Source organism: Chiloscyllium punctatum, chromosome 16 (assembly GCF_047496795.1).
Source record: "Chiloscyllium punctatum isolate Juve2018m chromosome 16, sChiPun1.3, whole genome shotgun sequence".
Classification (NCBI taxonomy): Eukaryota; Metazoa; Chordata; class Chondrichthyes; order Orectolobiformes; family Hemiscylliidae; genus Chiloscyllium; species Chiloscyllium punctatum.
In genome coordinates this window covers 16,230,535-16,247,594 of record NC_092754.1, presented here as the reverse complement: position 1 = coordinate 16,247,594, position 17,060 = coordinate 16,230,535, and the positions used below count along the sequence as shown (strand labels likewise).

Sequence of the window (17,060 nt, the reverse complement as noted above, 5' to 3'; positions counted from 1 at the left end):
GAAAGAGTGGTTGAGGCAAAGCCTCTCATGATATTTATGTTTCCACTGTGTTGCTAAAGCTTCCAAAGCTAAGTGCCAAAATGGAAAACAGAATTAGTATTAGCTGGATCTTAGTTGACCAATGCAGGCAAAAAGGACTGTATGGCTTCCTGCTGTGCTGTAAATCCTTCCGAGTTGATGAGACTTGCTGCTGTTGTCCTTTTACACTTTTACCCTACAGTGATACATGCCATGTGCTCTCCTTGTTCAGCTTCTCCAAACTTATCATCTTGCATTTCTCCACATTGAATTTCACATTTCTATCTATCTGCAAATCTGACTATGTACTCCTGAGATCACTTACAGTTCAATCCCCAGTTAACTACATTTCATTTTATGAGTCATCTACAGTTATCGATAATATGCCATGTCCAAGTCATTTATAAGTAGTTACATAAATAGGGAATATATCTTCCTAGAGAAAGTGTTTATTTATGTAAAGAATGTATATAAGATAAGCTATTTGTACACAGAGAATACTTCTACAATGAACATTATATAGTGGTAATAATTACATTGTAAATATTTATGAATATGATGAATATTTATCTATATAGGAATATTTATATGTATCAGAAATATCTGTAGGAAATAATTGCATTAGAAAATTATATGGGCAGTATGTAGCAAATAACTCTATATATTCAAATACATATGATATTATCAGGAATATTAAATATGTTATATCCCCACAGGCTATGTGTGTGTTGCAAGAATATTCTGACCTCTTGAAGGCTGTCCTGACTCTCCATAGCACCTGTGAACAGAAAAGGGACCCAAACTTAGACTGGCATCAAAGTGACGAAAATGCCCAAAGCATTATTTAAAATTTAAAATTGAAGTACCTAATTTGATAGACATAAAGCACAAAAAGCCATCATTTACCTTCCTAGGCTGAAAATCAGGTCAAGCTGCAGTTCTATGAAAATCCATTGCTCTCTCATACCTCATCCCGGTTGCTTCTTTTCATTTATGTGGCTAAAGGCAGGCAATGCAAATTAACTGTAGGATTATAGGGGCATAGCTATCAAGTTTAATCTCGAAGCTCACTAGCTGCCACTGAGGAGTGATGCAGTGTTGGGGTGAGAGGAGCAGCAGACATAGGGAACTGTGAGAAGGTTAACTTTGAAACCTCCAGAGTTTACAATATATAAGACAGAGATTGTTGGGGAATAAACAGCAACATCATAAAAAATGTTTATATTACAAAGGAGGAGGTGATGAACTTCTTAGAATGCGTAAAGGTGGATAAGTCCCCAGGACCTGATCAGGTGTACTCTAGAACTTTGTGGGAAACTGGGGATGTCATTGCTGAGCCCTTTGCTGAGATATTTGTATCATTAATGGTCACAGGCGAAGTGCTGGGACACAGGAGATTGGCTAACATGGTGCCACTATTTAAGAAAGGTGGTAAGGAAAAGCCAGGAAACTATAGGCCGGTGAGCATGTCATTGGTGATGGGCAAGTTGCTGGAGGAAATCCTAAGGGACAGGGTGTACATGTATTTGGAAAGGCAAGGACAGATTGGGGATAGTCAACATGGCTTTGTGTGTGGGAAATCATGTCTCACAAACTTGATTGAGTTTTTTGAAGAAGTAACAAAGAGGACTGATGAGGGCAGAGTGGTGAATGTGATCAATATGGACTTCAGTAAGGCATTTGACCTCTTGGTAGACTGATTAGCAAGCTTAAATCACACAGAATACAGAGAGAATTAGCCATTTGGATACAGAACTGGCTCAAAGGTGGAAGACAGAGGGTGGTAGAGAGTTGCTTTTCAAACTAGAGGCCTGTAACCAGCGGTGTGTTGGTTACTGCTTTTCATCATTTATATAAATGATTTGGATGTGAATATAGGAAATATGGTGAATAAGTTTGCAGATGACATGAAAATTGGAGGCATAGCCAACAGCAAAGGTTACCTCAAAGTACAATGGGATCTTGATCACATGGGCCAGTGGGCTGAGGAGTGGCAGATCAAGCTTATTTAGATAAATGTGAGGTGCTGTATTTTGGAAAGGAAAATCAAAGCAGGACTTATATACTTAACGGTAATGTCTTGGGGAGTGTTGCTGAACAAGGTGACCTTTTAGTGCCGGTTCATAGTTTGTTGAAAGTGGAGTCCCAGGTAGATAGGATAGTGAAGCAGGCATGTGGTATGCTTGCCTTTAATGGTATGCACATTGAGTATAGGAGTTGGGAGGTCATGTTGCAGCTATAAAGAACATTGAATAGGCCACTTTTGGAATACTGTGTGCAATTCTGGTCTCCCTGCTATAGGAAGGATATTGTGAAACTTGAAAGATTTATAAGGATTTTGCTAGATTTGATAGGTTTGAGTTCTAGGGAGGGGGTGAATAGGCTGGGGTTATTTTCCCTGGAGCGTTGGAGGCTGAGGGGTGACCTTATAGAGGTTTATAAAATCATGAGGGGCCATAGATAGGGTAAATAGACAAGGTCTGTTCCCAATGGTGGAGCAGTCCAAAACTAGAGGGTATAGATCTAAGGTGAGAGGGGAAAGATTTAAAAGGGATCTAAGGAGCAACTTTGTGTATATGGACTGAGTTGTCAGAGGAAGTGGTGGAGGTTGGTACAACTGCAACATTTAAAAGGCATCTGGATGGGTACATGAATAGGAAGGGTTTAGAGAGATCTGGACCAAATGCTGGCAAATGGGTCTAGATTTATTTAGGATATCTGGTCAGCATGGATGAGTTGGACGGAAGGGTTTGTTTCTTAGCTGTATATCTCAATGTTGGCACAGGTAGTAAAATATAGCAGAAGCACACAAGATTCTTTTCTTCTTTGACTTCAACAGGCAGCGCTGGTTAACAACTTGCAGTTAATTTTTCTAATCTTGACCCTCTCGCTCCTCCCACAACATAATTCACAGCTCAAGGGGCAGTGAGCATAATTGTAGGGCTCTGTTGCTCTGTTAAACTGAAGTCAGCACATGCTGGGAATTAAATTTGTAACCTGTTGATCCTTATGACTGAGCGATCAGATTCGTTTTAATGGAAAACTAAAAGAAATGTCAGGTTCCAGTTGATAAAATCACAAGGTTGGTGGCTTTGAAACTTAGAGCACATAGGGGTGTGCTTGGCCCATCATATCGAGACCAACCTTTGGAAAACATTATCCAAACAATCTGGAATAATCTTATTTATTTCTCCTTTTCATCCAGTTCCTTTTTGAAAGTTACAGTCGTATCTGCTTCCAACATGTTTTCAGGCAGTACATTTGTGATCATGACAACTCGCTGCATTAAAAAAACATTTATCACGATCTCCCTACCTGGTCCCTTTGTACATGACCTTAAATCTGTGTACCTTGATTGCAAAAGAACATGTGGAAATGGTAAAAAGACCCATTGGTACATCCAACTTGCCCCTACAGCCATGAGGCCCTATTCATTATGATGATCCCACACCCACATAAAGCCATGTTAGTGGCCAAGTGATGGTAGCTTAGCCTAATAATCTGGGCTGATGCTGTGTGAACACTGGGTTAAGTCCATCATGGCAGCCAGTAGAATTTGAATTAAATTAATAAATCTTGAATTAAAGCTAGACTTTATAATGATTGCAATTACACTGTTTTCATTGTTTGTAATATATATATATATATATATATCTGGTTCAGTAATGTCCTTGAGAAAAGGATATCAGTCAGCCTCATCCGGTTTGCATATGGACTCCAGACCTACAGCAATGTGGTTGACTATTGCATTGCCTAGTTAGCTACTCAGTTGGACCATTCCCCAGGGCCTGGTGGTTTCTGGCTGAGATTGCAAACTACGTTGTGGCCATTTTTGCTGCTTTGTTAGATAAAAATGTTCAGTTTTACATTTCACCTCCCCCCTCACCACCCCCCCTCCCCAATTTTCAACAGTTCTTTTAATTTATTCTATCAAATTCCCCTACAAGATTTTCTATAATCCTATTTTGAACTGTAACTTCTGAGAATGTGCTAGAAAGGAAGATGCATCTCATTATTTTACATTAAAGAGGAATGTTCCCCATATACCGACAACTTTTACTGACCGAGGAATGTCCCTGAGCTCTCTGCATCTCCTCCACTAGAAGGTGAATGAGTATCAGCCCTGCAACTCTGTGGGAGGCTGGAAAACTTGTCCTAAACGCTTTCTTGTGTGGTTTTGTTTTGTTCGAGGAGTCCCCTGTGGCACTCTTCACACACTCTAGCTCTCCCTCTCTCGTTCTGTTCCTCTTCCACTTCTGAATCCTTGACAATAAAACTGATAAAACGACCCAGAATAAACAAGAGAGGCCTTTCAGTCCATTCCAAAAAGGAAGCTTACAATTGAATGAAGAGCAGAGAGGAAGCCAACATGCTGGGACTCTGAAAATAATCATTTAAAAAAAAGACTTGTTTTAAATAAAGAATCCCAGCTCTCAATTGCTTCACCACTGCCTGACTCTGAATATGAGACCAGGATCTCACTGAGGCATCTATACTTTCATTAATTTCACTCAAGGAGATAGACTGAAAGATCAAGAGCACCCGGGGTGGTGGGGGGGGGGGGGGGGGGGGGGGGGGTGGAGGGGTGGTGTGATGGCTGCGTCTGGTTTGGTCACATAGAAAATGTAAGTTTGCCCAGTGACAAGAGCCCAAGCTCAGACTGACGATGAACGTGACAATTATTTAGTGGGACAAGCTGCAAGTGTAAGGTGGAAAAAAACCCAACATGACTCTGCTACATTCTTTAAAACAAATTTTCCAACTTGGTCTTCCTCCTTTCCCAAAGGCACTAATTTTTCCCTTGGGAATGCCGCTTCAAGGGTTAATGATTGCCTGCTGATATGCTGTCAGCACCCTTTGCATGGGAAGCCTATTCTGCTCAGAAAACATCACAGTTGAATGACTGAAAACAAGAAAATGCTGGAAATCATAGCAGGTCAGGCAGCATCCGGTTGGAGAGAGAGCTAGCTAATGTTTTGAGTCTGGATGACTCTTTATCATCACAGTTAAATAATCTCCAAACCTTGCATGACAGTCAATTTGCACACAAGGTCTGGAAAGATCAACAAAGTCCTAATTCACTAGGCCCCTTGGGCACAAAGAACAATTGAGGGCACCTTAAAGAAGGAACTTGCATTTATATTGTGACTTTGGTAACTTCAAAGCATTTACAACCAATTGAGTACTTTTGAAGTGGTCTCTTTTGAATTGTGAGAAATTTGGTCGTCAAATTGTACACAACAAGCTCCCACAGATAGCAAAGTGATAATGATCAGATATTCTGTTTTCAGTAATTTTGTTTGGAGGATAGTAGTTGGTTACGCTGTCTTTGAGTCAGAATGCTGAGTTTTTGTGTTCTACACCAAAGACCTTGTCCCAGACAGTCCCTTTTGTGTAATGCTGATGGGGTGTTGCACTGTCAGAAGAACTGTCTCTCAGGTGAGAAGTTAAGCTGAGCCCCTATCTGCCTTCGCAAGTTGATATTTAAGATCTGAAAGCTCTATTTTGTGGAAATGTTGTGAATTTCCTCCTGCTGTTCTGACCAAACATGGATTATCTGGTCATAATCTGATTGTTTTTGGTGGGTTTGATGTTGCATTTTCAATATTTCAACAGTGAGTACACTTCAGAAATATTTTATTCATGGTGTTCTGAGATTTTCAAAGGCATTGTAAAAATGCAAGTGCTTCTATTTCAAAGAATTTACCACTCTTTCATAAAATCCCTATAGGCCATTTGACCCATTGAGTCCAAGACCTTCTGAAGAGCATCCCACCCAGACCCATCCGCCCCATTCCAAAATGCTTCCCATGCCTAACCTGCTCATCTTTGGAATGTGGGAGGAAAACCCACACAGAATGTGCAAGTGCAACACAGACAGTTTCTTGAGGCTGTAATTGACCCTGGATCTCTGGCATTGTGAGGCAGCAGTGCTAACCATTGCTGCCAGTTTATGCACTGAATTCGGCAGATTTGATTTCAGTTTGAAATTTGCAACATTTCACATTCATACCTGTCCGTGCGGTGGTCAAAGACAGCAGCACTGTCACAGACAGCAATAACTTCATACCGTTCTCCATCGTGATCAACCTGGAATGAGATAAATACAACGGGAAAAGATGCTCTGATCCAAGAGAGTAGAACTAGTAGCTCTGTTTCAGGTGAAAAGTCCCTCCTGTTTACTTTCAGACTGACATGAAGAATTGGTGTAAGCTTGACAAATGCTGTACCCACTGCCAATCATCATCGTCGAAAGCATCTGATTCATTCCCAAATAGTGGAGGAGAATTTCAAACCCTTCAGCAGTAAAATAGGGTTTGATTTATAAATGTTTGGACAGTTCAGGCTCTGCAATCATATCAACTGGGAAAGTCATTTCTGAAAATGACATAGGTTGTTCTGGATCGAATTGCTTGATATAGATTCTCTGCCACAAGTACATCAGGGTCTAGGATATAACGATGGAATTGTTACATCACTAGACCTGGTCGTTTGTCAACACCCTTTAGGGAAAGAAACCTGCACTCTTTACCTAGAGTCATAGGATCCCTACAGTGCAGATACAGACCATTCAGCCCATCGAGTCTGCACCAACCCTCCGAGCAGCATCCCACCCAGAGCCACAGCCCACCCTATTACCGTAACCCCACATTTACCATGGCTAATCTACTTAGCATGCACATCTCTGGATGCTGTAGGGCAATTTAGCATGGCCAATCCACCTAACCTGCACATCTTTGGACCGTGGGAGGAAATCTATGGGAGCAGGGTGTTCTCCTGGTATGTTTGAAATATTAATCCCTTGATAACTGTCACTAAAGCAAATGATCATAGAGACATAGAGTTATACAGCATGGAAAGACCCTTCAGTCCAACTTGTTTGTGCCGACCAGATATCCCAATCTGACCTATTCCTAGTTGCTACTATTTGGCCCATATCCTTCCAAACCTTAAAGATTCATAGAATCTTGCAGCATAGGAAGAGGCCAGGCCAGCCACCTGTCAAACATGTATTGACTCTTTGACAAATCTATCCCATTAATTCCATTCCTCTTTCAGGCAGTGAATTGGTCCATGAAGAAATTTCTCTTCAACTCCCCCTGTGGAACCTTGCTATACTTAATTTGATTTCTGTATTTCTCTGCGTGACAATACGCATCATTGGCTGCGAAAAGCACTGGTATGCCCTGAGCTCTTGAAAGGCGATATTTAAGTGCAAGTTCTTCCTTTACTGTGTTTATTGATAGCACCCCCTCGTCCCAATTTCTGCTGCATCAAAGTGTTGGCAATATCAATTCCACTACTTCCCAATATCCAGGGTTTTGTAGCTCTGGGTAGATTTGTGATTTCAACTTTCTCAGTCGTGAGATTATCCCAGATCATGTGCTGATCTTCCTTTTTGAGAGGAAACCACTAAGTTCAAATAGGAGCCAATTTTAACCTGACCCTCCAGCTGGGAAAATCATGGCACTGGGGGGCATGTAAAACACACCCCTGTCCAGAATGAAAATTAAAACCGAGAGGATGTCAAAATCAGCACAGCACCTAATCGTGTAGTTAGGTTAGTTTTGCCCATGGTGAACATTTGCCTTTTCACCTCATTCCCTCCGAAACTGCGTTAGATGCCATGTGTATTGTGTGGACCAAGAGTGGCAAGATGAGACTAAATGGTTCCACTTTGCAACATGTAACTTTGGATACATTATCCTGCTGCAACCCAGCACTATTAACTGCACTTATGATCTTGTGGTAAAGTAAATTAAGTCATCATAGTCCCAGAGGGCTCTTTAGAGAGACATGACTGGTGCTGGTTGAACTTGAGGGACACCATAACTCAGACAAGGAGAGAGATTGCGAAGGAGCGATTTTTATGTTAACATTAGCCAGTGTGGGGATTGAACCCACACCGTTGGGGTCTGTATCACAAACCAGTCATCCAATCCAGAATTACACAGATCATATTAGAAAATTGCTGCTGCAGTTAATAAACATGTGATTAACAGCTTTAAAAACAGAAGAGAGCTGACGATCTCAATTATTTTGAGAGCTCTAGAGATCCAGATGTTAATGCTTCAGAATGCAAGTTAGGAGCCAGAGCCCCTCACGACAAAACTGGTTCACCAATTCTCAGTGAGAGCCGAGAGGCACTAAAGTAGAAGAGGGGAAATAGGCTTAGATTGTGGACTTTGGTCTCTCACAATCCTCCTGTACTCCAGCATAATAATTAAAACCAGGAGAGAGAGAGAGAGAGAGGGGAGGGGGAGAGGGGGAGAGGGGGAGAATCTCTTTATTATGCGACCTAAACTTTAAAAAAGAAACAAAAAAAATCCTGCTCAGCTCCTCTCGATCCCTCAAGATCATTAACAATAATTAGCAACAATACCTTACAATATGATGTCAAAAAGAAAGAACTGTAGAGTTCCTCATTTCAGTCAACACATTTCATACAAGCATCAGCACTGAGACTTACTTTCCACTCCTTTCTCTCTCGGTGTAGGCAGTTCAAGTTATGCTTAGTTAGGTTCAATCAGACAAAAATGAAGAGTGTTTGGAGCTGAGGGAGGGTCTAGAATGACTAGGAGGAGCCAGTTGAGGAACCCTTAGCAACTGAAAGGTTGTTGACATTTGGAGCCTTGAATACTAAATTCGTTTGAGAGCTGTTTGTTGATATTTAACCAAACTCTGGAAAGCTAAACTGGCGAATACTATGTACCGAATTTCACGTTTTCCCTTTTGCTAAGGCTAGTGCCTGACCAGCCTGCTACATTCTCTGAGACAGAAACAAAGTAGATTGCAGTGATGAGTGTCTGTGCAATTACTACATGCATTCTCCCCTTGTCACTGAGCAGCAAGATTTATTGGAAAACGGAGGAACACTGACAACATTAGAAACTCAAGAAACACAAGAAATTCAAGCAAGTTCGGAGAGAATAGAAATACAGATGATTTCTTCTGAATGACTCACAAGTTCCCCATATGAATTTGGTTTAGACAACATATTGAGGAGGAGATATCTATATATTATACGTGCTCGTATCCTGATGTTGGGTGGTAGTACTTTCACTTTTGTACCAAAATGTTGAGGGTTCAAATAAGCTTTACATCAGAGATCTGAGCCCCTTATCTGGGCTGTCACTACTGGACAGAGCAGGTGCTTTACTGATGGAGATGTCACCTCTCAGATTGGTTGTTACTCTGAGTTTGTGTTGCCATGAGGCTTGCGTTTGATTCTATTCTACACATCGGAGAGATAGCTAACCTTGTCTCTTCCAGTCATTTTGGCCTTTGATTGTTTCCCCTTTCCTGTGAGTGACTGCTGACTGACTCTGGTAAGTTTCAGCAAACTCTTTTGTTTGTGTTTTTGTACATAATATGTACCTTTTAATAAGTATATCTCTCATCTCTTCCATCTTTCGTTCTTACTCTCTTCCACATGACTTCCAATATCACTGTTACATCATGCCATATATCAGTATCTCGTTGTCATGTCCATTCTCATCATAAAGCAAAACCAAGGCCTAATCTTCCCTTGCAGCTGCATGTGAAGATCCCATAAAGGCTATTGTGAAGAGGAGTAGGAAGTCCCCCTGCACCTTCCCCTGGTGACTGATGTTTATTGGCTCAACTACAAACACTGAACAGCAAATTCTCTCACTACTTTGAAGCTGCCATTTATTGTCCACCTCTAGTTGTCTCTGAGTAAATGCTGATGGCTTCCTTCTGGAACTGCTATAGTCCCTGTGGTTATTATGGCTATTATAGAATCATAGAATCCTTATAGAAGCAGGCCATTTTGCCCATAGATTCCACTCTGACACCCAAACCCATCCTCCTATCAATGTAAGTCTGCATTTCCCGTGGCTAAGCCACCCAGTCTGCGTATCTGAATGCATGATCAAAAATACAGATGCTGACAATAGACTTGGAACACTGCAGATGCTGGGAACCTGAAACAAAATCGGAAATTGCTGAAGAAACTCATCTGTTCTGGTGGGATCTGTGGAGATGGAAACAAATTTGACTTTTGGAATCTAATATGATTCTTCTTCAGAACTGAAGGGGGCTGGAAAGTGCTGGCATCTTGCTTTAGACAGAAAGGGAGAAGGAGCCAGTGGAAGAGTTGGTAATGATGCCCAGAGCAAAAGACAAAAGATGGGAAAGGAAAGATTGAGGTGAAAAATAGGTGTAAATGATAGGTGTGAAAAGGAGAAACTGGGTCTGCTCTGAAGACTGGAGAGTGTTTAAGCCCCTGCATGTTTCAACACCTTGATGCAGATTTTTATTGGCAGGAGGGCGATCTTCAGATGTGGACGGCGAGTTGGAGTTCCATCATGTGATATCTTGATATGACTGGCATTCTTTTCAACAAATTATATTTTAAACCAGTTTTTGGTCTGGTAACAGACAATTGTATGCATAACAGATCCTTGCAAAAAAAAATATTACTTTCATTGAGGACTATTTTGATTCTTACTCGCTCCTATGAAATTTCTTATATGTTTTTACAAGGTTATATGCACACTGTAATTGTAAGGAGTTATATATTGTAGTAATTTGGCTCTTGGGATAGAATGAGTGAGTCAGATGAATTTTGCATTCAAAACAGCATGAGAAACATAAAGTTATACTCAACTTTGCTTGAATCTTTGCAACCAGGAGCTAAATTGTTAATCAAGATCAGTTACTGCATGGATTTATCTGCGCTCTAATGAGCAAGAGCTGGATTTTTCAGCCAATTTGCTGTTCAAGTTACGTTTGGAGTGTTCAACTCAAACTGCAGGCAAAGTACTTTTGCACGACATTGATTTATTTTCCTAATGCAAGAGAGGAAAGCAGAAACAGTGAACATTCTTCGAAGTTAGATAACCCTTGCATCATAATGTTAAACATCCCCCCCCCACTTTTGTCCCTCTTGTTCCCAGTGCAATTATCGTGTAGGAACAGGAGGTGTGTTTCACGGAGCCTGTGCCACCATTCAATTAAGATTATGAGAAAAGAGCCAAAGTGGGATTAAGGAGATTTTTTTTTAACTGTGAGTTGTTGTGATCTGGAATCCTCTTGAAAGGATTCTGTAAACAGAGAAAGTGGAAATTTTCTAAAGGGAATTGGATAAATACTTGAAAAGGAAATGTTTGCAAAATTATGGACAAAGAGTAAGGGATTGGGACTAATCAGACACTCCTAACAAAATAAAACAGCTGAGGGCTGATGGGACTTTATCTGTGTTTTAAGATTTAGTGATTGATCAGCATCTCTCTCTAATTGCTGCACTTTAAAGGTGTCAGTTTTGTTCCTTAGAGGTTGTGCTCCTTTTATATTTCATCTGACTGATTCATTAACAAGACCCCAAGGTCTAAGGCTATTAGACTGGGGAAGTGTGGCCATTGTAGCCATAACTGATCCTATCCCCACTGAATGACCACCTCCTTCCAGCAGCATCTTCTGGACAACAAATAGGAGTGGGACTCTTAGTTGGTTTAGTCTACTCGGGGTGACAGACAAGCTAGAGGTCAATTGTAAAACTTTACTGAATGCAAAGGATTGTTTGGAGAGCACTACTGCACCAGTGACCACTGTACCATGTCAATCCCAACATAAAGTAGGCAAGGGATGGTGAATACTGTATGTGTAGCCTTTCTAGTGTCACATCCCAAGAGCAAATACACAAGCTGAGTGCAGCCAGTGGATCGAGTGTGTACAGTAATGAGTGGGCACTCTCAGTATGGTTGGGCATGTGCACATTCAGGACAACAGGCATGGGCTGGAATGTACACACTCAGCAAAGATGAGCATGCACATACAGGGTATGTTTGGGCATGTAGACACTCAGCGCAGAGAGATAGCATCATTGTAGCATCTTCAACCTTGCACCAGAATCTCTACGTTCAAGTCTCATTTCAGGACTTGTTGGCCATGGAGGGCATAATCATAATGTGGTCAAACGGGCTGACTATCAGGCTGTAAATCCTTCCAATATGTGGGAAGAGCAGGAGAGTTTATTGGTAAGGCATCCTGCAGAGGCAATGGCAAACCAATGCATTGCCTTGCCATGTGGAGTCATGGACCAATTCAATCAAAGGTCGCAGTCACCATTGTCCTCATAGGGTATGGCTCCAGAAGGGAGAGAGGGATGAGTAATAATCCTCAAAATAATGGATCAAAAGTCAACCTACCCATTAGTGCTTCCAAATAGTTCTGTTGGACGATAACCTGGTGTCGTGTGCTTTTTAATTTTACCCAATAGAAACCTCTACCATTGTCATTTTTGTGAAATTTAAGTTATTGTGTCATGAATTTCCCCTCCTAATCCAATCTTCTAACTAGTGTGTCTAAAGTATGAAAGGTGAAACTCATTGAACCTAGTGTGTTAGATTCAACCTCAGCTGATCCAGACACATCTTCAGATAAAAAAAACTGGATAAAGTCATTGAGACAAACTGGAGTGAGAGAGGGAGGTGAGACAGGGGTTTGTGGGGTATAGTATTGTATAGTATTGTATAGTATAGTATAGTTAGGTTGAGCTGACATATATTAAAATTTGTGTTTTCTGATTTCAGAAGTTAGAGTCATGGTGTCATAAAATATTACCGGATGGAAACAGATCCTTCGGTCCAACTCATCCATACCGACCAGACACCCCAATCTGACCAAGTCCCATTTGCCAGCCTTTGGCCAGATCCCCCTCATCCAACCCTACTTATATACCCATCAAGATGTCTTTAAATATAAAATGCATTGATGTACAGAGGGATCTTGGTGTTCAAGTCCATAGCTCCCTGAAAGTGGTCACGCAGGTAGATAGAGTGGTAAAGAAGACATATGGCATGCTTGCCTGTATTGGTCAGGGAATTGAGTACAAGAGTCAGGCTGTTATGTTGCAGCTTTACAAGACTTTATTTAGGCCACAATGCATTCAATTGTGGTTGCCACATCAGAGGAAGGATGTTGAGGCTTTGGGGAAGGTACAGAAGAGGTTTACCATGATGCTGCCTGGATTAGAGGGTATGAACTATAAGGAGAGACTAGAAAAACGCAGGTTGATTTTTTCTGGAGCGGTGCAGGTTGAGGGGAGACTTGATAGAATTCTATAAAATTATGAGAGGCATAGATAGAGTTGATGGTCAGAATCTTTTTCCAAGAATTGTAATATCTAAAACTAGGGAGCATGCATTTAAGGCGAGGGGGGAAAGTTCAAAGGAGATGTGGGGGGCGAGTTTTTTACACAGAGAGTGGTGGGAGCATGGAGTGCACTACCAGGGGTGGTGGTGGAGGCAGATACAAAAGGGGCGTTAAAGGGGCTTTTAGATAAGCACATGATTATGTAATGAATGAAGGGATATGGACCAAGGGCAGGCGGAAGAGATTAGTTTACTTTAGCGTCATGTTCGGCAGAACATTGTGGGGTGAAGGGCTCGTTCCTGTGCTGTAGAGTTCTCTGTTCTATGTTCTATGCAATTGTACCAGCCTCCACCACTTCCTCTGGCAGCTCATTCCATACACGCACCACCCTCAGCGTGAAAAAGTTGCCCCCATTCCTGATGAAGGGCTGTTGTCCGAAGCATTGACTCCCCTGCTTCTCGGATACTGCCTTACCACTTGTGCTTTTCCAATACCACATTCTCAACTTCTGGATTAAACACCGTAATGCCTACTTAGATTACCGAATAGATTAGATTACTTACAGTGTGGAAACAGGCCCTTCGGCCCAACAAGCCCACACCGACCCTTCAAAGAGCAACCCACCCTAAACCCATTCCACTACATTTACCCCTTCACCTAAACACTAAGGGCAATTTAGTATGGCCAATTCATCTAACCTGCACATTTTTGGACTGTGGGAGGAAACCCACGCAGACACGGAGAGACTGCGCAAACTCCACACAGACAGTCGCCTGAGGCAGGAATTGAACCCTGGTCCCTGGCACTGCGAGTCAGCAGTGCTAACCACTGTGCCACCGTGCTGCCCATTACTGCAGCATCCAGCTATTGGTTAGACACCTATCCTCACTCCCATTAGCTGCACTCTGAAATTCCCTTCTTAAACCCCTGTAGCCCTCTCTTTCCCTCTTTTCCTTTATGCCAGGCTTTGGGGTGCCCCATTTACCATCTTCCTGTCTATTGCTGTCATTGTTAACGCTTCTGCAAAATGTCTTAGATTATTTCTTTACCTTAAAGGTGTTGCTATTTTGGTGAATGGCTTCAGGACTGTTTTCCCCAATCCCCTAGTTGTTGATGAGTCACTGAGTAAACTAAATCATTTTGTTTAACCTCTGTAACTTGTCCAACATATTTCTGCCTCTGGGACCTCTTGTCCTGTTCTAACTTGCCAGGAAAACACTGCCTGAGTAAGCAGTATTGGAAGCATTCCCCCTCAACCTCACTTCCACTCCCACCTCCCCTCCACTCCCGTTCATTGCTCTGGGGAAGTTTCAGCAAGATACTTTTGGATCAGAGTGCCAGCAAAGTTATAATTATCAGGAGAACTCATGCATTCTCAATAAAGCCTTTTTGTAGGAGGACTCCCACCGAGTCCTCTATTGAGAAGTCCTTAATGAGCTCACAAAGACCATCAAAGCAAGCTACGACAATTGCACATGCAATGTCAATTTAGAATTTGTACTGAAGTTTGTTCAACAGTTAGGTGAGCTGGGATCATGATGTAATTTATTGGACATTTTTTGCAGTGTCAATTTATGCCCTACCATGTAGAATGACGAGTGCAGTTCACCCCAATTAGAAAGAACAAGGCCCTCTTCACCCTGTTACAAAATAAGTTGTCTTGGCCATACTTATGAATATTTTCCAAGCGGTGATGTCCCTCCTGCTGTTTGCCTGTGTGGTAACATGCCCTGCTGCTTGTTTATGTCGACAGAATGTACAACGGTCACAAACTGGGTTCACACACATTAGCCAATTCAGCAAATAAATAAATCAGGTCAAAGACATAGAATTAAAAACAATGACTTTTATAGCAGACTGTAACTGGGTTTGAATATTGTAACCTGTACCTTGATTGTTTGTTGTGGTCCATTGACTGTTATAATCAGACTGTGGTAGCTTAAAGGGATAGAGAAGAAAATTGCCATTTCACACACCAGGCATTGGGAATTCCCTCAGAGACTTGCTGTCTTCTCTGAGTGTGGAGTAGGAATTATTGCTTCACCCTGTGACCTACTGGTGTACAGGTAAACTGTTCCTCACTGAATACCACTCTCACTTGTACATCAAGGAGGTTTTGGATTCATAGAAGTAGAAAGGAACCCCAAAAGAGTCATACAGCGTGGAAACAGACACTTTCGCTGCTCGTTGGATGCTGCCTGAACTGCTGTGCTCTTCCAGCACCACTAATCCAGTATTTGGTTTTCAGCATCTGCAGTCATTGTTTTTACCACTTTGGTCCAGCTAGTCCATGCCAACCATAATCCCAAACTAAACTAGCCTCACCTGCCTGCACTCGGTCCATATCTCTCCAGATATTTCTTATGCATATACATATCTAAATGTCTTTTAAACGTTGTAACTGTAGCCTTTGGGAGTCCATTCCACACATGAATCACTCTCTGTGTAAACAAATCGTCCCTTGTGTCTTTCTTAAATCTTTCACGTCCCACCCCAAGCACTTGAATAAAGAATCCGAACTGACATGCAGTGTAAATATGAAGAGTGTGTCACTCTGACAAAGATGATGTTTTGGAAAAAGTGCTGAACCCAGTTGAATGTTAAATGTCCACTGTTAAGGTCCAGGAGAGGAGGAAGAGATCTCCAGATGAGCTGGCACTTCAGGAAGCTCAGACTTGGTATCAGCATCTTTTACATTGCTATTTCTCACAGCTGCTTCCTGTGAGTGTGCCAAGATATGTCATATTACAAGTGCTGTCATGTGGCCGACAGATGCCCAGCAGCAACTGGACTGAGAGTCCCAGCTTCATTTCACTTATGAGATTGTCAGGCAGCAGATGTTCTTTAGCACAGCAGTCCGATGTCTGAGGGAACCATCCAGAAATGGAGAGCTCAAATCACATAACGACAAGTCACCAAATTAAACTCAATAAACCTCTTCATAGGCTGGCACCAAAAAATTGACCAAGAAAACTGGTGGATTGTTGTAAACTTCCAACTGATTTACTGATTTTGTTTTAGGGAAGGGAGCCTGTTGTCATTATCCAGTGGCTGCAGTCCCACACACTTTGTAATAAAGCACTCGACAGGTCAGGTCGTATCCATGGAGAAAGACGTAGAGTTAAGGTTCCAGTTAGTGGGATTTTGGAAGATTTAACACTTTACAGTTAGTACAGAGAAAAGGATTGGGAGAAGCCTGTGAGACACAGGATGAGCAACAAAAGTGATGATAGCACAAAGCAAAATGGGGTAATACTGAAATAAGTTAGAAACTCAAGATGTGTTCAGAGAAGGTGTATTGGTTACAACAAAGTAGCTAAGACAAAGGGAATAGAATCATAGATAGCCAGAGGCCATGGCCATTTGGCCAATTTTGCCTGTTCCAGTTCATTGAAACAGCAATACAATTAAACAAGCTCAGCACCCCATTCCCAATAGCTTGGCAAAGCATTTACACTTCAAATATTTCGCCATTACTCTTATGAAAGAACCTGCTTCCACAAGCTGTTCAGATGGTGTATTCCAAATCGCAACATCACATTGATGATTGCTTTTTGTTTCCTCATTGTGCCTCTGATTCTTTTGCTAGCTAACCCCTCTACTTTGGTAACAGCTTCTCCTTATTACAATATGAAAACAATTTCATGATACTGAACACCTCCATTAATTCTCTTCTTAATATTGTGTGCTGTAAGTCAAAGAGTATGGTGCTGGAAAAGCACAGCCGGTCGGACAGCATCCGAGGAACAGGAGAGTCGACTTTCGGGCATAATGAAGGGCTTATGCCCAAAACATCCAGCACCACTCTCTTTGACCCTGATCTCCAACAGCTGCAGTACTTACTTTCTCCTAGTTGTGTGCTGTAAAGAGGTTAGCCCCATTTTCCATAGTCATAGAGTCATCGAGGTCTACAGCACAGTAAA

General features: G+C 41.8%; 1 protein-coding gene across 1 annotated transcript in view; it reads right to left on the bottom strand.

Annotated features, from left to right (window-relative positions):
• LOC140486989 (probable glutamate receptor) overlaps positions 1-8,594 on the bottom strand; it is a 41,309-nt gene extending 32,715 nt beyond the window's left edge. Inside the window, exons 1-3 of the mRNA XM_072586298.1 lie at positions 8,489-8,594; positions 6,032-6,108; positions 765-796 (exon numbers count right to left, since the gene is read on the bottom strand). Of these exons, the coding sequence (XP_072442399.1) occupies positions 765-796; positions 6,032-6,098 (99 nt within the window). The 5' untranslated portion in view covers positions 6,099-6,108; positions 8,489-8,594. The remainder of the gene's footprint in view (positions 1-764; positions 797-6,031; positions 6,109-8,488) is intronic.
• Positions 8,595-17,060: the final 8,466 nt, after the last annotated feature.